The sequence below is a fragment of the Spermophilus citellus genome (assembly GCF_964194105.1).
Source record: "Spermophilus citellus genome assembly, chromosome: 11".
Classification (NCBI taxonomy): Eukaryota; Metazoa; Chordata; class Mammalia; order Rodentia; family Sciuridae; genus Spermophilus; species Spermophilus citellus.
The window spans coordinates 127,065,964-127,092,718 of NC_138192.1; the positions used below are offsets into that span (position 1 = coordinate 127,065,964).

A 26,755-nucleotide genomic window follows, 5' to 3' on the forward strand; every position below is an offset into this window, starting at 1 on the left:
CTACAGAACCCCCTGACTCCGGACCAAGGCAGCACCACACTCCACTCTGAGATCTCCTCCTCAGTGTCCTCTGCCTCATCTGCCATGGATGCAGGTCCTGCACTCTCCCTAGAAACCTGCTGTTCCTCGACCCATCACCCACTGCGTTTGCTGATATCCTCATCCCCTCTCACCTGCTCCACTTCAACAGCCTCCTCCAGATTTCCCTGCTTTTAATACATTTTCCATACCACCATCAGAGAGACCTTCCAAAAACCAATATCGGAGACCTTGGTCTCCTTTAGGCCCTAGTAGCTTCTCAATGCCTAAAAGATGGCATCTGTGTTCAGAAAATCCCCAAGAAGAACCTTGGAAATTGTGCTTGGGCGCTGGCTGGGCTTCCACGGTCCCCCGCCCTCCAGCCTCACGTGCACACCAACGTGGACAAGCCAGAGTTCAGAGCTCAGGGCAGCTTCTTCCTGTGCCTTCCCCTCTACCTACAACAGGCTGTTCCTCCTCGGCGAGCTCACACCCCTTCTCTGTGAAGGGTTCCCATCTAGGACAGGCCTCGTGACTTCCCCTCTCTGCTTTTATTACAGATTATTTTCTCCATATTGCAGTTATACATTTATAAATCAATCTACCGCACCCTCAAGACTGTGAGCTCCCCGAAGATGAAAAAAAAAAAAAATGCCCAGGAGAGAATCTGGCTCAGAGTAGTTGCTCAAGGAACATTTGATGGATAAATAAATGAATGTCATGCACGGTTTTTTTTTTATTTAAATAGCTCATATCCTGAAGATATACGGCATTTGAATATTAAAGCCCAGAGACGAAAATGAAAAAAATATTTGCCTCACAGCCAATCCCACCACCCAAGGAAATAATCAAAGAAACCAAGAAACAAGGAGACTTGGTGTAATCTCCACCATTTTTATCCTCCTATATCAAGAAGAATAAAAATCTTTTATTTGTATAAGATCAAGGCCACATCCACTCTGGTCAAAGCCCAATGTAACCATTCCAGTTCATACAGTTTGATTATAATGCCATCTTTTTCAATTATCTAATGTTGGGGGGATAAAAGCCTCACTTGGTTTTGTGTAGCAACGATTAATAATATTGAATACTTCAATCACAAAATTCATGTTTGGCACTGAGTCTTGGCAGCATGCCCCACGGGTACTTTTTCTGGGACTAAATTACTCATTTCTAATACAAACATGAGAATAAAGATAAAACCAGTGCTGTGTAAACAAAATATGTTACTTTTTAGTTCTCAACGGAGGATGAGTGCAACCTCATTTCACAACCACCTCAGGGCACTTGGGGCCTTGCTGTAAGGCAGAAAGACCAGGGCTCCTGAGCGAGGACTCTCATGGGCCAAAAGGACCTCATTCAGAGGAGCCTGTTTCCAGTCAGACTTAAACAGTTTGGCACCACGTTTTCCAAATACAGAAAAAAAGTATCCTTGATTCTTAACATCATCCAGACCACTGCAACCAGCTGTGAAAACCAGAAATGGGGATCGAGTCCCCTCGAAGCTACCATGCATGACTGTCTTCATCAACAAATATTCATGACCCTCTTTCCCCAAATTCTAACTCCACAGACCACCACATTTAAAAAGAGACTCAATCTTTCAAAATCTTTTAATTTTCCCCCATCTTAAACCCACTTAACTCAGTGTAACCTCTCAAGAGATCAGTGATCTCCTCATTTTAGATTGTATTTTGTACAACCCCAATACTCTATTATAAACGCAAAATATTTTGTACAATCTCTGCATATTGCCTCCCCTGCAAAGACAATTCTCCCTTTAAAAAATAAAACTGGAGACTCTTCCTTTCTTATGTGCTCATGAGAGTTTCACATCCTAGACTTTGCTTCCTGAGTGCCTGTCAAAAGATTCCTGCAAAATCCTCCCCAAATTATGCTTTGCTTCTGGCAGTATTAGGTACCATATCTGCTATGGCGTTAGGCACTTCAGGGCTCAGAGAAACAGAACGAATCCTGAAGAATTTCAAAACTCCTTAAACAGAAGCCTCGGGTAATCTAAAGGGAACCTTAACTTGCTTTTCAGTTGCCTAAAAATCAAAGTCCCCCAAGTAGGTCTGAGGTCTGTCCTGTAAGAAAGCCCGGCTCCCCCAGCAAGCCTGTTTTTCTGTACACTTAAAAGAGCTGTCTGAACTAATAAAGGCATTTGCATCTTCTCCTGGACAGCACTCTTAAAAGCCCACCTGTTGTGTCAAACTCTTCTGCATGACTAAGTCCCTTGCACTCCCTCTGTTTTCTCAGAGCACAGGACTCACAAAGCTTACCTCTTGGACAAAAGCCTGGGGATTCCCAAACAGGACCCAGATGAGAACCACACTTCTGGTAATTGCCCAAGCCGCCTGGTAAAAGATTCAGCTGACTATATATTATATATATATTCTTAACCCCTCATTCTCAAGGCCAAGGGAGAGAGGCTAGTTTTTGTTTTGTTTCTTTTTCTTTTTTTTTTTTTAATTTGCCTACCTTCTTTCTCATGAACTTTCAATAACACCAACAATAATCCTGAAGGTAATGCTACCCATTTTAATCAGAATATGTTATGCACATTACATAAAAAATTTTGACAAATTCTTAACCTTCACTGTTATCTAAAAGGCAAAATTGCAGTGCTGCTTAACGGAAAAATGAGCACTGGAGGTCTGGGGAGAGCATGCTGTTCCTTTAATTAGCCGACAGCTAAAAAAATACTTGAAAGTATTTTACAGTGTACAAAACACTTGCCCATAAATGATGTCCTCTCACTCTCGGAAAAACTCCACGAAGCAGGTGTTATTGGATCAATTTTACGCAGGGAAACCAAGCCTCAGAAGTCTGTGTAACCTGCCCAAAGTCACTTTCCCCTCTGTAAGAGACTCCCCTAGACCAGGGGAATATTTTTATCATGCTTCATGGTATAGCCCTCTCCATTTTGATTTGATTTGATTGGTTCTTGGTTGTCTTTGTGTTTCCTTTTTTTTACAGACTGCTTTAGTGGCCCCCAACAACAATAAGCACAAGAGCAACAACCACAGAAGTTATTTGTGCTCTTTGCTACAGGACTAAAAATAAAATTTGCATATAATAGCAATTACTGATTCCTGTCTAGACTGTTCCGAGTTGAAAGAGTGGGAAGGCCTCACACATGACAGTTCCAAATATAATCCTTTTTCATTTAAGTAATTACCAATTATCTTTCAAATTCATATTAGCCAGGGGAACCAATACAGCCAGCCCACCAGAAGAAATCATGCTACAAATGACAGCGCTCAGGCCATGAAACGACATTATGATGGAAATTGTGCAAGTAAATCCAATCTCCATCCAAGTAGCGTTTGGAAAAACAAATGCTTTGAAGTAAATAATAGAACACCACGCAATGGTCCCTGTGAGGTCCACTTCCAAGTTCCTGCCCTCCACCCCACACACACGTAATTGAGGGGCTAAGCCCCGTTGCTTACACGACAGCCCAGCAATAAACAAGCTGCAAGTCGGTTCCTCTATTTATGCTGTGCTGTGGGCACACACACCCATTGATTATCTGTGGGACTGACTGTGCCGCAAACCTTAGTGGCAATAAATAGTTTCAAAGGGAGAACCGTCCACCAAGCAAGAAAAAAAAAAAAAAAAACATGACTTGGAAAAGTACAAAGATTTGCTAAACCAAACTCACCAGACAGAAGGAGCACTCTAAAAAGATCGGCTCTGACTCTTCCAGCTGAAGTAAAACGTGGCTGGCCACTGGAAATGGTTAAAGTTTCCTATTTTCTGATTACTCCAAGTGCTCACCTCTGCACGTCCAGCCCGTCTCCAGCTGGTCGGTCAAGACAAGAACGCTCCTAAGGAAGCCAGTTCTCACAAGCCTTTCAGGCCAATTGAGCAATTTGCAAAAGGGAGAGAGTTTGCCATGACAGGAGGAGGGTGTCCTCCAGAAAACACCCAGAGCCACAGAAACGGACCCACCAGGCCAAGGAGAGGAACGGAATCCATGTCAGAACGAGGGAAGTTCCGCTCCGAGAAAACAGAAAGCGCAAACAGCAAACCCCAGAGCCGGAGAGTGTCATTGCTCATGTGTGTGGGATACACATGGAACACAAACTCCATCGAGGGACAAAAATTCAATAGCAATGACGTTTAGAAAGCAAAATGTATCACTGAGGATTAGCTTCAGCTGTAAATGAAAGAAAAGGCCAAATAATAACGCTTTACAGGAGGCAGATGTTTATTTCTCTCTCACATAAAAGAAGTCTGGGGTAAGCAGCCAGGGGCTAGTGTGCCCTGGCATGGGGGACCCAGTGGCCTCTTAGCACCCGGCTGCCCCCACCACATGGTCTAAAGGCCCTCTGGGGCCTCAGCCGTCACATCTGTATGCCGGCCAGGACAGAGAAAAGAGGGGCAGGGAGGCGGGCACCTCTCTGAGATCCCCTCTGCTTAACCACAGCTAACTTCTTATATGACCGTAACTAGCTGCAAGGGAACTAGAAAGGAGTCAAATGTGTCTTGGCAATTTGCATTTGCCACGGTGAGAAGATGAATATTCCAGGACTCGAGGGACTCCAAGGCCCTGAGGCCCCTGTGATCGTCAAATATTTAGGAACTGCCTATTTTTGCCAGCCACCAGGTTCTGCACCTGGTGCACAGTGAGGGGAAAAAGAAATAGAACAGAGAACAGAGCCTGCCCTGATGCACGGGCAGTTCAGTGACCACTGCTCCCCAAAATGACCAGAAACGGTGTCTGTGAACTTGTATGGGCACTGTGCTCTCTTCAACATTTTATTTTGAAATAATTCCAAGGCTATCAGGATATATAGGGATAGTCATAGCTTACATTTGCTTTAGAATCTCGTTCCCGTGTATTTACTTCCTCCCTCCCCTTCTGCCTCTTCTCGTCCTCCTCCTCCTCGTTCCTTCTCTCTTTCTTCTCCTTCCTTCCCTGTCTCCTCCCCTCTTCCCCTTCCCCCAGGTGCCTTTGAGGACAAGATGAAGGTGTCGTTCCTACTTCACCCAAAATGCTTCACTGCATGTCTCCTAAGCACAGGCTCTTGCATAGCTATGGTGAAACGATATGCCACCCATCTTCAAGTCCTCTGTCAAAATGTTCCCCGGCCGAGACCTAATTCAGGAGCATGCCCTTGCCTTTGGCCGCCACGTCTACTTAATATGGGACAGGTTCCCAGCCCGTCTTTGTCTTTCGGGACATGGATACTTTTGGAGAGCATGAGCCAGCTATTTTGGAGCCTATGTTCCCAGAACAGAAAGAGTGAGCCTTCTAGAGGTCCTGTTAGGAGACAGGTGACAAAGGTCAGCCGCAGTAGGGTGACGCTAACTCTCTCTAAGGTGACGTCCACCTGACTTCATGGGGAAGTTACTGCTTTCTCTTTCTCAATTTATAATTGGTGGGAGACACTTGAGATTGTATAAACAGCCTGTTTCACGTTAAACCCTCCCACAAGTTTGAGACCTCACCCGTGATTCTTGCCTGGCTCAGTTATTACAATGATGATCACAAAATGGTGATTTTTAAATATCACTTCTTCTTTATTGATGAACACTCTATTATCAGGAAGGGATTTCCTCTGTTCACTAATTTACATATTTTTTATTTTAAAAAAGTTAATCTTAGTACATATAAATAGATTCTTATTGTGTTCGATGGGATATAATCCACAACCACTGTCATTTATTTTGGGATATGACGTATATTGTACCATATGTACCATATTTAGTCAATAAAAGCCAAGCTGGCTTCCATGTCTTTCTTATTTATTTATTTATTTGCAGGAAGTGGGTAGGGACTAGGGATTGAACCCCTGGGCACTTAACCCCAAACCTTTTTAATTTTAATCTTGAGGTAGGGTCTTGCTAAGTTACTTAGGGCCTCACTAATTTGCTGAGGCTGGCTTTGAGCTTGCAATCCTCCTGCCACAGCCTCCCAAGCCTCTGGTACTATAGGCATGTGCCACTGTGCCCAGCCTGTATCTTCTTAAAACTTTTTTCTTTCTGAGCACCTCCTTGCTTTCTAGCACCAAAATCTGTTTGGGAATCCATCTCTAAATTTTCTTTGCACAGGGGTTAAGAGGTAGCAATAATAAGTCACAAAATCACTCGTGTACCGAAGCACTATGTAAATCCATACCTTCGGTGAGCCCCTTTCGAGTTTCCATCCACGTCACAAGTACTAAGCCAGGTGCATGGGGTGCCTGGTGGTGAACGAGGGCCCAGCCCCAGTCCCTGGGGGCTTACAGGGTCTTGGAAGATGGAGGCCCACAAGTAATTCTACCACAGAGAAGAAGCCGAATGAGCTGAGAGGTACAACTGAGGCAGACAGAGGGAGGATGACTCACGGCACCTGCTGGGCGGAGAAGGCGCTGGCAGAAGTGAGGCAACTCCATCTGCTCTGAGAGGCAGAGCAGGCAGGGGACGGAAAGGAAACCACACTGGCAAAGGCACCACGCACCAGAACACACCCAGGTGGAAAATGGCCTGCCGTGCACAGAGGAGACGGAGACTCGGTGACCCTGAGCCAAAGCATCAAAGCCACTTCTCAGCGTGTGATCAAGGCACTTTACAGACACCAACCACAGAGGAGGAGGAAAGAAGTGTTTCCACCTAGTCACTGACATTTCAGTCCCTTTGGCCTGGTTCCATACAATCTTCTCACATCTGATGTGCAATGGATGGCAGGAAAGGAGATGAAATGGCAAGAGACGGACGTTAAATGACATTTTCCCAAACAAGTTAACCAAACAGCAACCACCCAAACATGAAAATTACAAACTTCTGAGCACTCAGATGCGATTTTTTTTAATCATTAAAAAAAAATGGTCTTGGCGAGTCTCAACACGTGCCATCAGGCTGGAAAACCAGTTGACCCAGCGCTGGCTGACAGTTCCCATCAGAGAACTGAGTGGCACCAGGCCTCAGGGAGAAATCGGAAAGGTTCCCAGGCAGATTGACAAACTTGGGGAGTGCTGGGATATTCACACCCACCCTGACTTAGCACCCATGACAGAGCAGAGGGTGCGTGGCCCAGCATCTTCCCCATTTCCTGATTGAGCTGGGGGCAAAAACACACCCAGTCAAAATGGTTTGTTGCCCTAAGCAAATACAGGGCCGGGCCGCATATACAGTTCTCATCTGAGAATTCAGGACCTCCCGGACAGGACACAGGCTGCAGGAAAGCTTTCATTTTCCTAAGGAAAAGGGAAGGGCTGTGAAGGGCCCCATCCCTCCTGCATAGCACGGGAGATTCCCATGTAACTACAATCCACTTCTTGTGGAACTGAGAGACACCTCCTGAAGCATAAGGACCTCTTCTTTCTACCCACTTTAGAACCTAATCGGGTTCTTCACCCAAAACCAAAAGGTCAGTAGACACATGTTAAAGTAAAACCTGTAGGCATTGGACACGGGGGAAGCAGTGCGGCCAGTCTCAGCCACAGCCCGTGGATTTTCCACCCTGGGATGTGCATTCATGAAATCGGTAGAGTCCGGCTCTTCAAGTATCACAACTGCTTCCAGATCTAAAATGATGCTGCTCTATACAGCACACAGTGGTGCTCACTGATTGGAAATATGCATAACGCCTAAAATCCACCACGAATCAGGAATGACTCCAAAAAATATTTGCTGTAATAAAGCACACAGGATTTGCAAAGCAGTTGACATCACCGTGGCTTACATTTTTTCAGTCCATACCAAATGCTTACTGCATACAAGGTTAACAGATGTCTCAATGTCATTCCCTGACCCTTTTGAGTTCCAAGACCCGTCGGTTAAGGCCATAAGTCAACAGAAAGACATTTCATCTGAGTCTTTTCCACTGTCTGGGTCGTACTCAGGACCCCCACGAGTGTGAGCTCTGACTCAGACATGACTTTGCCTTCTGCTGTGACCAGCCTTAATCCAGTCTGAAATCTCGAAAGCAGGCTTCCATTCATACTTAGAATGGGAACTGTTTTCTTAAATGTTAACACTTATGAAATTGTTATACTCCATAAAAATTCCTCAAAGATGCACCAGGAAATGCTAGAGATAAAGAATATGCTCTGTCACTCTTTTCCTTATTTACAGGTGGGCATTAGCAACTCAAATCAAAAGTAGATTTCCTATTTAAGGGCCAGTGATTGAAATGACAAAGATAAAGACCTTGTTCTTTAGCAAAAGCCAGCATCTGCTGAGGTCCAAAATAGACTCTCAGTGCCTGTAATAAGAAATCCACAATATATCTATTTCTTCAGTCCTTGGATCAAAATGAATCCATTTGTCTCCATCATCTATAATCCAAGACATGAGTTTTGATGACCACCTAATGCAGAGATAATGCCCTCTTAAACATAAGCCAGAAAAAGTTAAAAAAAAAAAAAAAAAGAAAAAAGAAAGAAAGGAAAAAAAGGGACATCATAAGAATACAGCAAGTGGATGGCAGGGTCAGGAAGGAAGGTCCTGAGGAAGGGGAGTGAGCAGGTTATGTTATGTGCATGTATGAAGATGGCATAATAAATCCCACCATTGTGTCTAATTACAATGTGCCAATAAAAATAGATTCAAAAGATAAAAACAACAACAACAACAGGCAAGGGCTGTGAAGCAACAGAGTACTTGTCCTGTTCAATTCAGCTGTGACCTCCAACCCACGAGAGCCTAGGGCCATTGAAAAAGAAAAATGGGAGAAAGGTGAGGTAGTGGTAGCCCCTTGAAAAAGCTGCAAAATATGTCGGAAAGGCTCAGCAGTCAGCAAGGCAGTTCAAACAATTCAGGAATGGAAAGAACGTTCTCTCTCATTGTGGGGAAAGGAGGAGGAGAGAAGCAGGAAAGGAAGAGAGGGAAAGTAAAGGAGAGGTCCAGAACTGCAGAGCAGTTCTCCCTCATGTCCAAAGTAGGGCTCCCTGTAAATGCAAATTAATTTTTATTTCCAAAAGACTGCCTCTGAGTTTTCATTGAGTGCTTGCCCTGCCCCTAGGTACCCTGCCAAGCCACATGCCCTCCAGTTCAGAGCGAACACATATCTCACGGGTCAGCCCCTGTTCAGCAAAGGCATTGAATTACACGTTATGAAGAAAAACGCCAACTCTCCCGGCCAAGGCGTAAAGGGATCAGCATTGAGCTCTGCTATTTACCATTAACACAGAGAGAGAAGGAAACGTGAAGTTACAGGGTTTTAAAACTGTGTTCCTTGTTCCCGAGACTGCCTTACTTCCAGAAAACCATCTATCAATTTTCTAAACAGATACTGGCTGCGCTCTCTACCTGAATATTTAAAACGACTCCCACCTGGGGAACACTAATTTGAATTCGCTTTGGTTGTAGGACTCTGCAGATTTGCAGATTTGCACTTTGCCCATGCCGTTCATTTTCCACGAAGCACCAAGCTCCTGCAGCACAGACCAGAAGGTGGGTGGGGAAGAAGGCAGGGTGAGCCAGCTAACTGATGCCAGATGAACTTCTCTGGGTCCAGAGAGCTTCGTGGTGAAGATTTCCTCCTTGTGTGAAATCAAAGTGGGGAAGCAGGGCCTCGAGACTGAGATCTACATTCTCTTTTCAGAACGTCAGGACTGCCAGACATGGAGGTATTAAACTCTGTAGACTAAAGAATCTACATTGTCCTAGAGTGAACTTACGGAGCCATTCACACTTTTATCCAAGGACTACAAGTGTTTCTCAAGAAATGAGCCCAGACAGCCTGTGACCCTGTCTTTCTTTAACTGTTTTGGCCAAAACAGCTGTTTGCATCCCTAACACCATTTCCATTCCAAGCTCAGAAACAAGAGGGATTCATTTTGTAATGTGTACCAAAATTCCTTTATTTGTTTTGGATGCAGTAAAAGCATCATTACTTAAAATGACACTCTACATTTTCAGTGCAGAGATTTGGCAGGAAGGTGAGAGTGACATCCAAGTTATAAAAACCTTAAGATTTATAGCAGATGCCAATAGCAGGGCTACACCCTGATAAACAAGGACAAAAATCTTTCTCCAAAGATGGGCCAGAACATGGGAGCCACAGGCCAGAACTATTAATTAGGATTATCTTTGCTCAAAGTCACTTAATAAAGTAAGGATATGTGCAGAACAGAAAATAATGGTGTGCACCCTTTCTTCATCTCCCAGCACGCTTTTTACAAGGAATACATAGTCATTTGCAAGAACGTGTGTGTATCCATGTGGGTTTCCGTGTCTTTGAGAGTTTTCAAGAATGGCTCTTTCTCTTATCACCTACCTATGCCCACCTCAGGATACCAACTTTATAAAACAACAGACTAAACGTTAGTGATTCAAGGGAAAATTCTACCCGCAGGTCCATCGGAGATTTGTGGTTCCAAGCTACAGACACCAACTCTCAAAGAGATCAGCCAATTATGACTTATCTCTTTTGAGCAAATTATGCACATAACATAAGCAGGAAAAAAATCTAAATATTGGAATGGCCCTGGATTGACAGGAGGGTGGGAAGACCAAGCTCAGAAAGGAGAAGGATGGATCAGTTCCCAGAGTCTATGCAGCAGAACCATAGACAATCTTCAGAAAAGGGATTTATCAGGTTTATCAGCCCTGGCTGCCTTCATTCCCTGGGTCATCATACTCAGGATTCCAGCTCCTGGGTGGAAGTGTTTAATGAATCTAGCTGGGACAACTAGTGACCCTGTGGCTAAAAGAGAGCACATGGACTAACAGATACCTCTCCCCTGAAACTGGATGGCAACTTCCCATTGGAACAGGGGAAAACAGCTCCCCAAAGAAAATCAGAATGCTATTACCAGAAAATGGGAAATTCAGCTAAGTAGAAACCACCCCAGATGTCCCCTTCTACTTCTATATAAACAGTCTTAGCATTCCTGTTGTTTATTTTTTGACAAAATTGCAACTAATGCTATTACCCGAAATCTGTGCTACAATGTCCCATATAAAGAGCTACATGGTATATTCCAGGGACTACTTCAAGCTATGAAAAAGTTTGGGGCCCCACATGAGTTGGTGTACTTTCTTCTATTAGAGAATGAGGATTAAGTAATTTGCCCTGTTTCTTTTCTTACTTGGGCTGCCAGGAAGCTCAAAGCTGAAAGTTTTAAACTCAGCTCTAACCTTAATTATAACTTTAGGTTTTCAAATACAACTAAATCTCTCCTTTCATCATTGTTATTTGAGGGATTTCATTTTGGTCTTGTTTTAAAACCATATTTTTACCTTTTATTGGAAAGAACTTTAAAAGCAAGTGACTTTGCCCCCTTACTAATCAAAAGCCAGCCTTTTCAGAACTACATAAGGATCTAATGTATATCTGTATTTTTTTAGTTTGTAGATCACGTGTGCTTTCATGAAACAAGAAGATGGGTTGAAGGTGGGAGGCGTGATGCATTGTTATGCTCAAGCCACTGTGTGACTTGAGTCCAGGTACTTTGCATGCTAAAAATAGAATCTGTAGCTGCAGGAAATGGGCAGTGAAACTCCAGAGCAGATCTGCTCCCAGGGGGACCAGGAAAAGTCTGCAAATTGCTTTTGAGGTTCTTTTTTGTGGGGGAGGTAGAAATGGGATTCTCTAAACAAGGCAGTGCTGCCACCATCTCCAACATCCTCCGGTTGGGTTCTCTGAAGCAGCATTTCTACGGTTCTTCATAGGCTGACAATCTATGAGGAAAATGTTGAAATTAAAAACTCTCCTCCACCCTTCACATTACCCCGTTTTTGGAAGCAATCTATTCCAATGTTTGGCAGTATAAATGCCCCAACTGAGCCAATACCATAACAGTGAGAAGCGTTGGCTGCCTGGAGTGGGAGATGTAGGAAGGAGTGCTCTGCATTTACTTAAAAGCAGAAGAAGCCACCCACTTCTGCAGAAGCCCTCTCATGTGCTCTGGATTAGAAACAGGATAGGCAACAACACTTGTAGTTCCTGTGCCTCTGCGTACCCGGGAGAGAAGAGCCAACCACGTGTTCCCCAAAGAGAGAAGAGAGGAGCTGCCTACATGGACCTCAAGGTCAGCTACCAGAGAGCAATAAACTATGCTGCACAAATAAACTCTGCTACAAAACCGTTTATCACCTTGGCCTTTAGGAACCGGGAATCAAGGATCTCATCCTGACTCCAAAAGGAAAGAATTGAAGATTCAGTTCTTGTGTCAAAGAGTGTCAGCTGTGACTGACACCTGGGACAAGCTGGGGCCATGCTCTTCCCATTCAAGGGCAGCAGCGGCTGCTTGGTGGTCCCTCTATGAAGATACAGGCCCTCTGTGGTCTGACGTGCCCATTTTTTAAAAAGAATCAGAAAGTCCAGCTTTCCTTATAAATTCTTCTAATTTTTAAATCCTGGAAACTCATTTGTAAAGTTTTTATATCCACTGCAGGAGCCAAAGGAAACATTCCTGCGAGCTGGAGCCAAGCCTCAGCCCCATGGTTGGTGGACTTAGAGGAGCTCAAGTTCTACACTGACGTGCCCCAGGCTGTGGAACGCGCCTTCATTAAGTGGCCAGGACCATCTTCTCCCCCCACCTGCAAACCCATGGGCACCAGCACCCTAAAGGCTATGAGAAGTCCTGCACCAGGTAACCAGACCTACAAGGCTTCCCTAGAGCCTCCCAGACTATTTGGACCCCAGGCCCTGGGAGGCAGGTCTCCCACTAGCAACTCAATGAACTCACGCTTCATGGAACCCACTATGGGAAGTGCCAAACTTGCATTTTCTACTTGGCTCTAAAGTTCAATGTTTCTATCCCCCGTTGACCCTCAGATCTGAAATGGGGGAAGGCATTGGTATCTACCAACTCCCTGTGGTATGCCCGTTACTATGCTAAGTTCTTATACTTCAACATTCACAACCATTGTCTTCATTTTCAACTTGAGAAAATGCACATACAAAACACAAAACAGAGGCCCTGACTTTACCCTGGAGTAAAGCAGCCATGGGTGCCTGATTAAAAGCCCCACCATCTCTCCACTGTCCGTAGTCTGTACAGGTCCCTGGTGGCCTGACCTGTAATCTAAAGAAATATTCTCATCATCTCCCATTTGCCCCAAACTCCCCGCCCTGTGTCTTTGGGTCTGCATATATCAATCTCCAATTTCCAGTCTCCTCATCTGCAGGCAGCGTTGCTCCAACAGGGTCAGATACTCCACAAAGCCTTCAGCACCTAAGCAGGTGTGAGCATGTGATGAATGAATATATTTTTCTGCACATCGAGCGTGACATTCATCTTTATGGAGCCAGGAAGGTGTCAGAGACAGCATTAAGTGTCGGTGTGATGCCCTCCACTCTCCCCTTCTTCCTCTCTGGGTGTGTGCATATTCTCGACCCCACCCCCACAACTTCCCAGTGTTCCCTCTTCCTGGATTTCTTGCCCCTCTGCTGTGTCTACCCTCAACCTATTTCATCTCTTTCCTTCACCTGTAAAGCAAATAGTTAGGAGCCAAAGTCTAGTGTTTTACTTGCCATTTCTAGGGCTACCACACATCCTGATTTGACGGGGGACTCTCGTTGCGTGCCTGTTATTTATTAACACTGCTGCCATCACATGAACAGGGCCCCAGACCGGACACGGTGTCACATGGTCCCTTCACATATTCATCAAACAGGCTTTCATTCATTGGTGTTGAGTTAAATGCCTCAAATTTTCCTTCTTGAGGGGAAAAACACTTTTAAACAAATAGATAAGTCATTTTTGTGGATGCTTTTCACTAAGCGTCAACAGCCATTGGATAAGTTGTTCCATCCAGTCTACATTTTTAGTTGTCAAAGGAAAAGGAACTGTTCCGTAAGGAACCCAGATCCTACATCTGCTAGGCACATTACTTTAATTCACAAAGGAATCAAGAGTCACCGATGGTTAGACAGATGTCTTCCCTATGTGTCTCTGTCAGGGAAGGGAGAATAGCTAGAAGGGATCCAGCCAGCCAGCCACAGGGGCCACAATCCTGGAGTCACTCCTTCAACAGCAGTGTCTCCAGAGTCTCCTGGGCACTGGGATAGAGGGCTTCAAAGGCCCCTGAGGACAGCACAGCTGGAAAACCAACAGAATGAGAAACGCACAGACTGGGAGCCAGGATGAGAATGAGGGCCATGGAGAATGAGCCAGGATCAAGGCTCCACCACGCACTTCCCGCCTTTGCCTGAATTTCTTTTCTTGTTCAACCACTAATTTCCCTATAAAATACTTAGGCAAACAGGGAGAGATGAAAAAATGTCATTTCTGGAACTCAATGAAAAAGGGTTTTAAACAGAGAGAAAAGAACTACAAGAACAATTTCCGAGTTCATTATGTACATTCTAGGTTACAATTTTAATTTCTAAAAAAAAAATTATAATTTTAATTATGAGTTAAAGGGAAATGAAAGCTACAGCGAACCCATAGGATTTAGGGCATCCTGAGAACGCACTGCTACTTCTTTCAACTTCTAGCTCTGGGCCTGATGTATAATATTCCACACTCGTGTCTTCAAAATGCTTCATATAGGTATAGAGGACACATTGTCAATTGCACCATTTAATACATTTTGATATATGTGTAAACCGGCAAACCATCACCGTAATGGAGACATTGATCCTATCTATCACTCCCAAACCTTCCTCAAACCCCTGTGTAGTCCTTCCTCCTGGCCATCCTCGGACAACTACTAACCTGCGTCAGTCACTTCACCTTCCCACCAATAGCAAGAGCACACGGGTTCCTCCTTGACTTCCATTATTCCAGTAGTTTTGCAAAGTAACATTTCATTGCAGTCTTTATGACTAATGACATGGAACAGCTTCTCATGTGCATATCGGTGGCCCTATTCTTTATCTTATTATCCATATATTTTTTTTGTTCAAACCATTATGCCATTTTTTAAAAAAAAAAAAACTGGGATGTGTATCTCATTATTGAGTTTCAACAGTTTCTTCATGTATCCTGGATCCTTTGCTATATATGTGATATGCCAATATTTTCTCCATGCCTAGATCATGTCTTTTCATTCTCTTAAGAATATTTTTAAAGAGCACAGGTTTTTTCATTGTGATACAATTCGATGTTTTGTTCATTGATTGTGTTTCTGTCATTGCTTTAAGAAATCTCTGCCCAACTCAAAGAGGCTCTTGGATGCCATGGGTTGTTCATTATCATGATGGTAGTGATGCTTAGACAGATGTGCACAAGTCACAATGATAGTCTGCTGTTTTATCTAAGAGTTTTGTTAAATTCAGGACTATGATCAACTTTTTTTTCTTTATTATTATTATTTGTTTTTTTGGTAGCAGGGATTGAATTCAGGAGCACTCAACCAAGTAGCCACATCCTCAGCCCTATTTTTTATTTTATTTAGAGACAGGGTCTCACTGAGTTGCTTAGTGCCTTGCCATTGCTGAGGCTGGCTTTGAACTTGCGATCCTCCTGTCTCAGCTTCCCAAGTCACTGGGATTACAGGCATGCACCACCGTACTCGGCCTATGATCAACTTTTGATTCACCTTGATGTATAGTATGAGGTATGGATAAATGTACATGGAACATAATCCCTCAACGTACTAAGAGTTAAGTCCCAATAAACTCATCATAAGCTGAAAGCATCTGAAGTCAATGATGCATTCAATGCACATATCAAACTTCATGGCTTAGCCCAGCCTGCCTAAAGCAATCTCTGAACACTAACATTAGCCTATTAGTTGGGCACAATCGTCCAACACAATGCCTATTTTACAATAAAGTATTAAATATTCCATGCAATTTACTTAATACTGAAAGTGAAAAACAGAGCAGCCCTATGGATGTGCTCTGGCATGATTGTAGCATTGACAAACCATAAGTCAAACCAGTGCTCACTGGGGACCATCTGTATTTGGATCTGTCATAGATGCTATGGCTTTTGTTTTGCATGTTGATAGCCAATTGTTCCAGCGCCATTTGCTGAAAATACTATTATCTTTTATCTAGTTGCTCTGGTCTGAACAAATCCATGTGTGAAAATTCTAACCCCCAGCATGAGAGTATTAGGAAGTGAAGCCTTTGTGGGGGCAACTAGGCCCTGGGGGTGGATGGAATTAGTGCCCTAAAACAGGCCCAAGGAAGCTTGTCCACCCCCTCCTCCACATGAGGACACAGCAAGGAAGTGCCATCTCTTTGCACCAGGAAACAGGTCCTTACTAGACAATGAATCTTCCAGGACCACGATCTTAGACTTCTAGACTTCTCTAATATTATAAGAAACACATTTCTGCCATTTATAAGCCACCAGTCTAGGGAATTTTTGTTGTAGCATCTCAAGCAAACTAAGACACGGGTCCACTCTCTTCTTCGTACCTTTGTCAAATGACATGAATTTCGGATCAACATGCAGAGCTGTCTATAAAGGCCTTCCTTGACAGCTGCTGCTCAATTTGAGACCATATACACTCTCGGCCATTCCAATTTGACAGTTCAGAAATAAAGAAACACAGGCACAAGCACATGAGGGTATGCACAAATTCTTATAACACACAGTTTACAGGGGAAAGGTAAAAGAGCAAGGGACTGAACTTAAACATCCCCTCACAGGGAAATGAAGGCATGAGTTGCAGCCGGACTCTACCACAAACTTCTCCATAAGCTCCAAGAGCAACAGGCTGGAGCTGCATGGATTGATCATAAAAGGCTCCAAGGAAATGCTGTGAAGTGGGGACGGGGGGCTACAGAACCCAAATACATGAGAAAAACCTAAACATGCATTTATATATCTGTATATGTTTGCAAAAGTCTAGGGAAAATAACCACTGACCAGATCATACAAATTTCTTCAGAGGTAGAACTGGGAATGGGCTAAGTTAGTAACTTTTTTATATACTTCTGAACTACCTGATTTCTTCTCCTAAAAAGGTATATATTTTTTTTAATTTAAATCCTCGGCACACGGTAGATGTAGCGATCCTTTTCACATCTGTACAACGACTTGAACAAAATTCTCATTGCCCCCTTTTTTTCCCCCTGATGGTTGGCCAAGTGGGAAGAAATGGATTGCTGCATGGCAGAAACCCAATTCTACACTAGAGTGTTATGGGTTCCATTGTGTCCCTACCCCCACTCCCCCACCTCCCCCACAAAGTGTCATGTTGGAATCCTAGCCCCTAGGACCTCAGAATGGGACCCTGTTTGGAGATGGGGCAGTTGTATGTGTGATCAGTAAAGATGAGGTCATACTGGAGCAAAGCAGGCCACTGAACCCACAGGAATGACTGATGTACTTGTAAGAGGAAGGTTTGGACAACACACCCGCAGGGAGATTATCGTGGGACAACCGAGCTGATGCCACCGGAAGCCAAGGGATGTGGAAGACCCCGGCACACCAGCAGACGCTGGGACAGAGACTGGAACAGATTCTCCCTCACAGTCCAGAAGGTACCAGTGCTGCTGGAGGGCTCCAGAGCTGTAGACGACACACCTCCGTTGCTTCAGCCACCTAGTCTGTGGCACGTCATTGGGGCAGCCTTAGACAAGGAGTACACCAGGCTACCAAGAATTCAAGTCTGAAAACAGCCAGCAGCCACCACTCAGCCCACGGCCCGTTCCAAGGGGACAACAGAAGATGGGGACATAGACCGCAGTTGCTGCTCCCCACCAGGATGACACTCACAGTAGAGGAATGGCTGGCCCGTCCCGCTGTACAGTGGGTGGTAGAATCTGTCACAAAGAAACTGTGGATGGATTGAGTCTCGAGGGAGAGTGACAGTTATGGAGCCCTTTTCTCCTGGCAACTATGCACCCCACCTGGGCACTCAGGCCCACAGGCAATACACCCTGGCCACTGGGAGCAGAGCAGGCATTCAGGAGGCAGCATGACTTTGCTGCGTGCCGGACAGCTCAGCAGAGCAGAAACTGTCTCATGGGAGTCCAAAATCAAGATGCCAGAAGCACCACACCCCATCCAGGGGCTCTAAGGAAGAACACTTCCCACACTCTTCCAGCCCTGGGTGGGGGCCACAATCCCTGGCACTCCTTGGCTTGTGGCAGCCTCTCTCCATGCTCTGCCTCCATCCTCATGTGGCCTCCTACACATGACCTCACTTGACCTAACTGCATCTACACAGGCCTTATTTCTAAATAAGTTATATTCACGGCACCAGGGATTAAGACTTCAATTTATCTTTTGAGGGGACACCCATAGCAATGAGTAAAATTCGGAGACCTAACCTGATTTGAACCCTTAATAGCAACGTCAAAGGTACAAAAAATTAGAAGTCCCAACTAGTGTACTATACAGGCTTAAGCAAATGCCAGAAGGTGGTAATTTTTCAACCTGAACTGTTATTAGAAGGTAAATTCAGCAGCCACTTAATGAACCAAGTCCCTTCCATCTTATCCAAGCCTCCTGGCAGATTGCCTCTTGGCCTTATCATTTGTTGCTTCAGAATCACTACGTGGCTGTTACAATGGCAGACATCACAGCTTCGCTCACAATAGAAGGAAAAAGAAAGGAGGGTATGGAAGGCTCTTTCCTCAAGAAGCTTCACTTGAAGTGAAGCCATCCCTAATAGATACTCTCCTGTATGCCAACATTTAAAAATGTTCCTGGCAAACCCGGGACCAACTATGATGAGATGGTCATGGCCAGGCTGGACCACTCTCCCAGACACTAAGGCCTAACCATCCTTGCCCTGATCAAGTTAGAGCTCTGTTAGCAGAGAAAAAAGTTAGTTTACAGACTCAAGTGAAAGTTACCCACAACAATGAGTTAGAGAGACCTAACCTGGATTGAACCTGAATTCTCTGGGCATCCATTATGTCATCCATAAATGAGGGGGAAAAAAAAAAACCTGTCCTTTAGAAACGTCTCAAGAATAAAAGGGCTCTGCGTGCATGATCCAAGAGGCTGCCGAGGATTGTGGCCCCTGCAGCCAGCGAACTGGACAAGAACCCCAGCTCTGCCTCCACGCTGGGAGGACAGATAAGAGCCAGGAATATAGTAAGTGTTTAGTAAAAGCTGGATGCTCTTGCTATTTTTCCTAAGAGTACTACTAGTTCCACAAAGGTAAGTCTTGAGGAACATAGATAATATTTCTTGATTTTCTCCATAGAAAGGGAACCTGGCAGGAAAGGAAAGGTAAAGATGACACGAAAGCCACTGGCAAATGCCAGCTTCCCCGGCAGCATCGTGGGCCATGAGGCAAGGCTGGCCCAGGACTTTGGCTCTGACAGCGCTTCCTCTGCTGGCCCTCTGGGCACCAACATGCCTGGGAATACCCATCGACTATGTGACCTTCCTACTGTCCCTGAGTGGCAGCAGCTATGTGTTTAGTGGCTTTTAGAATGACTTAACCAACTCAAAATATCTTTTGGAGCAGTAGACTCTCAATGGCAGGATATACATGGGACTTGCTAATGGTCACCTTCAGTGTGACATCTGCTATGTACAAAAGGGAATGCTTGGGGCTGGGGATGTGGCTCAAGCGGTAGTGCGCTCGCCTCGCATGCGTGCGGCCCGAGTTCGATCCTCAGCACCACATACCAACAAAGATGTTGTGTCCGCCGAGAACTAAAAAATAAATATTAAAAATTCTCTCTCTCTCTCTTACTCTCTCTCCTCTCTCACTCTCTAAAAAAAAAAAAAAAAAAAAAAAAAAAAAAGGAATGCTTCTTCCTGACCTGGGATCATTACCTGGCAGAAACTAAGTAAGTGTTAGAGGTCACCACAAACACCCACTCAGGATAGCCACAGCTAGGCCCCTCCAAAACAAGGACCCAAGCAGTCAGACCACAGGGTGTACAGCTACCCAAGCCCAGGGCCACCTCGCAACCCCATTTGTGCTTATGAGACTGAAAAAACTAAACTCCCAATCGTAAAGGTCATTACAGTCGGGGGACCACAACTTCCTGTAACTCAAGAGGAAGGTGAGGTGTGGGACAAGTACAGGTCCTGTTCCTAAAGTGACCAACTCTGACAGGTGTGCTCCTATTTATTGAGCACTTACTGAATACCAAAATCTTTGCAAAGTAGATGTCTCCATTTTATAGACAGGGAGAGCAAAACTCAGAGAAGTTAAAAAACGATGCTGAAACATTGCAAATAAGCAATTGAGTTAAAATTATTTATAGAAAGGCAGTTCTGTTTTTTCATTGATTTTTTTTAACCAAGTGACTCCTGATTCAGGAAAAAAAAAAACTGGCTAATAAGGTCATTGCCAGAATGACCCTTATGCAAGTAAGATCTTAGTTGAAACACATGGGGAAGAGAAGTCCTGGGCCATCAAGAATGGAAAAGAGGACTTCTGCCCCATGAGGGACCTACGTGGCATCAGCACCAAGTGGAAGAGCTCACTGTGACATTGGGAGTCTTGGGATATGCCAAAAGCACAAAGCGGGTCTCCTCCTGTTCCTTGACACCATCCTTCCCGTCTGTGGTTGAGGGGTGGAACCTGGCAAATATACTGTGATTCCTTATCACTAATTTCGATCAACTGGGATCAAGATTTGTTTTTTTAACATAACTGATAGGAAAGCAATTTCACTAGACTTTACAGAAGTCTTTGGACAAACATCTCAACTATTTCTTCTCACTCTACTCATATAAAGCTCCCGTTTAGATCAGTGCCCATGGGGACAGAACAGCACACTGCAGCCATTGAGCATTTCTGGGCTGGTTTTATTTGCTGACCACTAACAAGCCCCTGGACTGCTGCTATTCATGGAGTAAAAGACTCCCCTGGAAGGCAGCCTGACCTCCAGGAGCTGCAGGGCTGTGAGGGGCTGACTCTTCCAGAGTCTTCCAGGGCTAATTTTCAGGACAGAATGGAGTCAGTGTGCAGAGAAGGGAGGAGAGAGATAATCTGGAACATCAAACAAAATGCAAAAGTTGCCTAACACTCCAAGATAACCCAGTGCAGTCAACATGAAAGAACCATTAGGCAATGGGTAACCAAGGGGCAGAGTTTTCCCAGCGCTTACACTTTGCAAATTATTTGTTAGAGATTTTGCTGATGAACTTGGAGAAAGAGTCAATGACATTATACAGCATTTTACTTCTGAGAGAGACTAAGGCTCCCCATCAATGAAACCCCAACTTTTCTTCCTCTCATTTTTTTACAGTGTTGCTGCTGCTTCTTCTCCTTCTTCTTCTTCTTCTTCTTCTTATTATTATTATTATTATTATTACTACTACTACATTATAGTGGTACCTAATGGTAGGATTTGTTGTTACATATTATTCATGTACACCATAGTACAATATAACTTGGTCATCAGTTTTTCTTTATGAACAATAAGGACCAATGCTTCATGCTTACCTGCAACTATATGGGATGAAAAGGAAAGCAGAATCTAAACAGATTTGGCCAAACACCTGTGCCTGGGTAAGAGAAGGGCTTGCTGCTTTCTAAGCAGCTGCTCTAGAACATTCCTATCGTCTCTCCTTCCCCACGCTTTGTCTAAAATTGGGATGACCACATATGTGATCCCGCTTGATTAGCAGCTTCCAAGGTCTCCATTCTGGATAAATGGCTGTGTGCTTCAGCTGAAGAGAGTTTCAAAGGCACCTGGGAATTTCAGCCTAAGTATGATACAGAGGTTTATTTCTCCCAAAGATCTGGGACACCAAACACAGGGGAGCCTTTGCCCAACGCAGGCAACTGCACCGCTTCAGCAGGAATATGAGAGTAGCCTCTTGGAGCCAGCAAATCAGCTATTGCGCTAATTCCGTTGGTTCATGGCACCAGCGGGAACACGTGTACAGCATTGCACAATGTCTCTCGACCTTCTGTACCACAGTGAAGTGAAGAGAAAGAAGGCCTAGAGCCAGACCACCGGGGTCAAACCCTGGCTCAGTTCTTTTCTGGCGGCCTGAGCCCACGCAAATCATTTCAACTCTCTGGCCTCCAGTTTCTTTATCTATGAAATGGGGGTAAGAATGGTTATGGGGGATAAATGAGCTCAGTAATTCAAATAAATTCAACACAGTGCCACACACACAGAGCACACTCCATAAAGGCCAGCCATTCTCTTCCTGTCCTTGCTGGGAGTCCCTGCTGTCAATTTGGTCTGCCTGGAAAAGTATCAGATTGGCCAACATTCTCCCTCTGCCTGATGAGCCAGGTCTAATGGGCTGCAGCTGACGTGTTGGAGGGTTCTTCAGTGTCACTTCTCAGGGGAAAAGTGAAACCGGCATCATCATAGAGAAATACATCTAAAATAATCCACGCTCCAAATCAAGACAGGGCAAGAGCAAGACCATCCTGGGGAAAGAAGTCCTCTTACCTTCTAACTCCTCCAACAATATTTAGTTAAGAACTTCAACCTTCTTTATCGGCCCAAGAAAGGTCTTTAGGATGTGGTTTTTCTCCTGCACTCCCTCATCTCACCCTCTTTTGGAAATGCCTGTGCACAGGCCTTGACCAAAATAAAAGTGAAGAAGGATAGGTGAGGACAGCATGGCCCCGGTGGGAAGCCAAAATCCAGCCCCAGGGATGAAAAGTTACACATTCTGCCATGGAAAACCCGAATCTCAGGAAAGACAGGCAAACGATTGCATTGGAGCCTTTATTAAACACCCCGTGGAAAGACAGTTTCATAGACTCCATGGTTAGAATTTGCTAGAATTTAAATTTATTTCCGATAAATTCTGACACTGAGCTCCACACCCTATTCTTAAATAATGACGGCACTGAGGAAGCATGGCCTCCTTTGTCTGGAACTCAGTCTTGTCTCATCTTTCTCCTGCTTGTCTCCTTTCCTGTCCTCCATAAAAAGCATCTAGTAGCTCACCGAAGACATTTTCTCTGGGGAAATACATGATCCTTATGGCAAAGTCCGCCCACATTTGGCACAGATGGGTTTGCTACTTTGAAGGGATCCACCCAGCACAACAATTAAGCCAATCAGGAATCCCATGAAAAATTTTAAATATCAAGGTCAGAAGCAATCTGGTCTCTATTTTAAAAAAGCAATAATGAGCCTTTTTCTACTGAGAAGTCCACTTTACTTGCCTGAAAAGAGCTCATTTCAAATCTGCTTCTTTAAAAATTTATAACCCTACCGAGTCCCTGCAAGGAAAAAAAAAAAAAGTTCACTGTGCAGAGAAGGTGAAAAGGGAAAATTTCATATTTACATTTTTAAAAATTGGGGCAGTATTTTAAATCTTCACATTCCTTTTGATCCTATTATATGTTTAATGGCAGAAGCTCCCGGCCAGGGCTCGAGTGGGATGCGACACAAGTTTTAACATTCAAGGGAGCAGATGAAGTTGCCGCAGTCCCTGTGACTGAATGAGCAATCACCCGGCTCAGCCCTGCTCAGGGCAACAGGTCCCTTCGCCTCCACTGGATTTGGGTCAAAGACCTAAACCTCATATCAGAAAATATCAGCCTCATTTTTTTTTTCTTGGCCATCAAGTGGTCAATGATAATGATAATCAAATCTGATCAGAGATACCCTCTCCTGGGCCCAGGAACCAATTGCCACATTCAAAAGCCAATTAGTTAAAAGGTGACTCTCTAGGCAAAGCCATGCCACACTCTCATGGAGCCTTCGAATCAGCATCGCCCCACAGGAACTAGCAAAATCAACTAGAAAGGACGTTGGCTCTTTTTTTTTTATCACCTTTTTTGATTTCTAGGTATTTATATAATCGATTGATTTCTTGATCCCATTTGGAAGCTCTGGAAAGGCTTCCTTGAAGCATTTTCTTCATTGCAGCTTGCCTCAGTTATAACGTTTGTATTAAAAATTAATGAGAAAAAAAATGAATGAGGTTGCATGAGAGGAGGGGAGACGGTGGGTCTGATACCGGGGAGGGGCTCCCATCTATTTTCCCATTCAACGCCATTTCTAATGTGTGTCCTTGGCCTGGCATCTGGACTTGGTAAAGCATCCTACTCACTGAGGAATCGGAAGCTACCGTTTCTATATGAGCATGCCTGAGGGCGAAGGGGAAGGAAAAAAATCCCAGACAGGAAACAGAGACCATGACAAAGACAACCACAAAGAATGTAAATAAAATATTATTACAAGCAGCTCACTCACCACCTCACTGTCACGGCTCCCTCCCCGAGAAGCAAAAAGGAAAAACATACAGGTCTACAGATTCTGTGTTTTTAAAAAGAGTCCAGTGGCTGTTTGGAAGAAGCCATGAGTGTGAAGATTTTTCCCAGTGGGCTCACTTGGATAACCTCAAGCCTTGAGATGTATTTTTTAAAAAGAAACGGCTTCACGAAACGAATTAAATTGGGGGATCTGAAGTGGAGACTAGATCGGTAAGTGCCTTCCAACAGTGACTGGATGATCTTAGTGATAAGCCCTGATTACCAGAGTTTTTGAAAAACCTAAAACCATGCTCTTTCCACATGGCACTCTGGAATAAAACAAACTCACTGCAAACTCAACTGCAAAAAACCCAGACTCATGCCAAACGCACGTGTGCACATTTCACAGAAGAGCAGGGAAACATTTCAGTCAGGAAAAGATCTCCAAGGGGGACTCAAGCCAGAGCTCATGCCTGCCAAGAGTCACGTGCTCCAGAGCTGACAGGACTCTCTAAGTGAAACAAGCCAGTAGGAATCACTTCAAGAGATGAAAATCTACAAACTCTTCAGAGGCACAGATCACCAGGCCATGAATACCACCTCCAGGAACTGTGACCACATCTCTGTAAGGACTTCCAAAAGCTACTCTCTGCTCTTGGATGGGAATCACCACCTCCCATCAATCATTTTGCTTCTTTGAAATCAAAATCATGCCTTGTTCTAAAGGAGGAATTCAAATGCACCACTGACATCTGGTGCCACTGCCAAAATACATTTACATCACCTTGTGCCAATTATACTGGGCTCACTGCTGAGGTTCACCTAATAAGACAGGGATGTCAGGAACCTGGTCACCTACCTCTTCATCTTCAAAGCCAGCAGCAGGTTTTCTTGCTTATTCTGTCTGAGACCCCAAGAAACTGGTCTGGGGGCTTTGCTAAAGTGAACACACTCCCCAAAAATCATGGCCAGGGAGACTTGGAATGGAGCTATGGGGCATCTGTTTCTGCTAAATGCAATGCCCTCTGCAGGTTAATTCTTGGTATGAGGACTAACAGGCAAAAGTTGGCCTGCCCAGCGTCTGAGGGACTGACTGCCTCTTTGAGGCTTGGAATGTTCATTGAGGAAACCGCCCAAGCCAGCCAGGACTCCTGGCCTCTCTGTCCTAAGTCTTCCGAGATGCTCAGCCTCCAGTGGTGCTATATTTTACCACTTAAACACTTCTTTGAAGTTTACTACAAAACAATATGGCTCTGAGCCTGCCGAAAGTTTAACTGCAGGATTCAGTGGAGAGTAGCTGTCTCCCCCCATCCCCCCAGAGAATATCTGTGGGCAAAAGGCAGTCATCGAACCTTGCAGACAGGGCCATCCCAAGACCCAAAGTGTCACTGAAGGAGTATCACTGGGAAAAATATCCCTCTTTCTGATTTGAACCCGCTCTTCAACTCCCTAGCTTCAGAAGAATCCAAATCACAGGCAGTATGGCATTTCAGGACCAAGCTATGAAAAACTTTTGATGGGATAACAGGGGACTTAACTATTCCTGCCTGAACTTAAACTTCTGACTTTCAAATATCTGGAGGAGCTTGGATTCAGGGAGAGATGAAGGAAGAGAGCCAATGAATAAGGGGAAAATAAAATAAGTAGCATACCATGACCAAGCCAAACCAAGCTTGACATATCCAAATTACATTGGCAAATGGATGCTTTCACAAATCATTCGTTCTGTCTTTCCTAGAGACAAAAAGGAGAAAAAAAAAATCTGGATTCAAATAATCCTAATCCCAGACCAGTAAATTGTGTCAGTGGAATGCAATCTAAAATTGCTGCTCAGAAAACCCAACATTATTTATACCAACTCGCACACAAACACCTCCAAGCCAAAAGTTGTAACGCTCCAAGCAGTGTGGTCCTCGGTTTCATCACCCCCTTACCCTCGCAGGGTACCCGGCTCTGGGTGAAGCCAACAGCATCCAGTTCCCATGGATGCTTCTGACAGGGCAAATCCCCAGCAAGTGGGCAGCGGCACCACCAACTGGGTTCCTCCAGCCGGTCACCTCCTCCTCCAGGCTGGCCCCCGGCCTCCCGGGTCTCCTTACCTGCAGGCGCTCGGTGGCCGGCTGCCACATCTTCCAGCCGTGGGGTTTGACGGAGGAGAGGCTGGCGAGACTCTGTGGATCGCGCCGGGGGGTGAGGGGCTGCAGTCCCGCTTTCACATCTGGGGTCAGTGTCGGCGGGATGTGCGTCCTGGCGCCGGCCACCGCAGCGGGGTGGGCGCAGAGGGCTGCGAGCTGGAGGAGGCGGCGCGGCGCTCTGCTGCCGGCAACTTGTGGGCTCGGCCGCGCGCCGGCTGTCCTGGCGCAGCTGCGAGAGGATTGCGCAGCTCCGCCCGGGCCCGCGAGCGCACGGCGGCGGCGGCGGCGGCCGCTCCCTCCTCCCCCCGCCGCCGCCGCCGCTGCCGCCGCCCGGACCTGCGCGCTCTGAGCATGCCCGGGGCGGGCGCCCGGGGCCCACGGTGGGGGGGGGGGGTCGGGGGTACAGACCCAGCAGTCCCGGGACCCTGGCAAGGCACGAATGCCGAGGCCAGATCAGGGGAAGCCCCAGTAGTATAGGATCTGGAAAGGGGGACAGCCTGGCTGGGAGAAAGGGCCTGGGGACTGTTGGGGGAGGCGGCTTCTTATAAAAGGCAGGCATAGTCCTGGGGGTCCCAGGCTTCCATTCAGCCGGGATCTCAGAAGCGCTGGTGACATGCCTGGCACGGTGCTGGAGAGAGACTTCCATTCATTCTTCCCTTTCG

General features: G+C 45.3%; 1 protein-coding gene across 3 annotated transcripts in view; it reads right to left on the bottom strand.

The window, feature by feature from the left end:
* The window catches only part of PID1 (phosphotyrosine interaction domain containing 1), a 219,616-nt gene extending 193,200 nt beyond the window's left edge, over positions 1 to 26,416 (bottom strand). The window contains exon 1 of one of the 3 annotated variants that reach the window (XR_014018163.1): positions 26,058 to 26,416. Coding sequence is in view for 1 of the 3 variants with exons in the window: in XM_081262377.1 (XP_081118503.1) it covers positions 26,058 to 26,087 (30 nt within the window). In the remaining 2 variants the exon portion in view is untranslated. Of the gene's footprint in view, positions 1 to 3,685; positions 3,791 to 26,057 lie in introns of those variants that run through there. The other 2 variants (XM_081262377.1, XM_081262378.1) reach the window with 2 other exon arrangements.
* Positions 26,417 to 26,755: the final 339 nt, after the last annotated feature.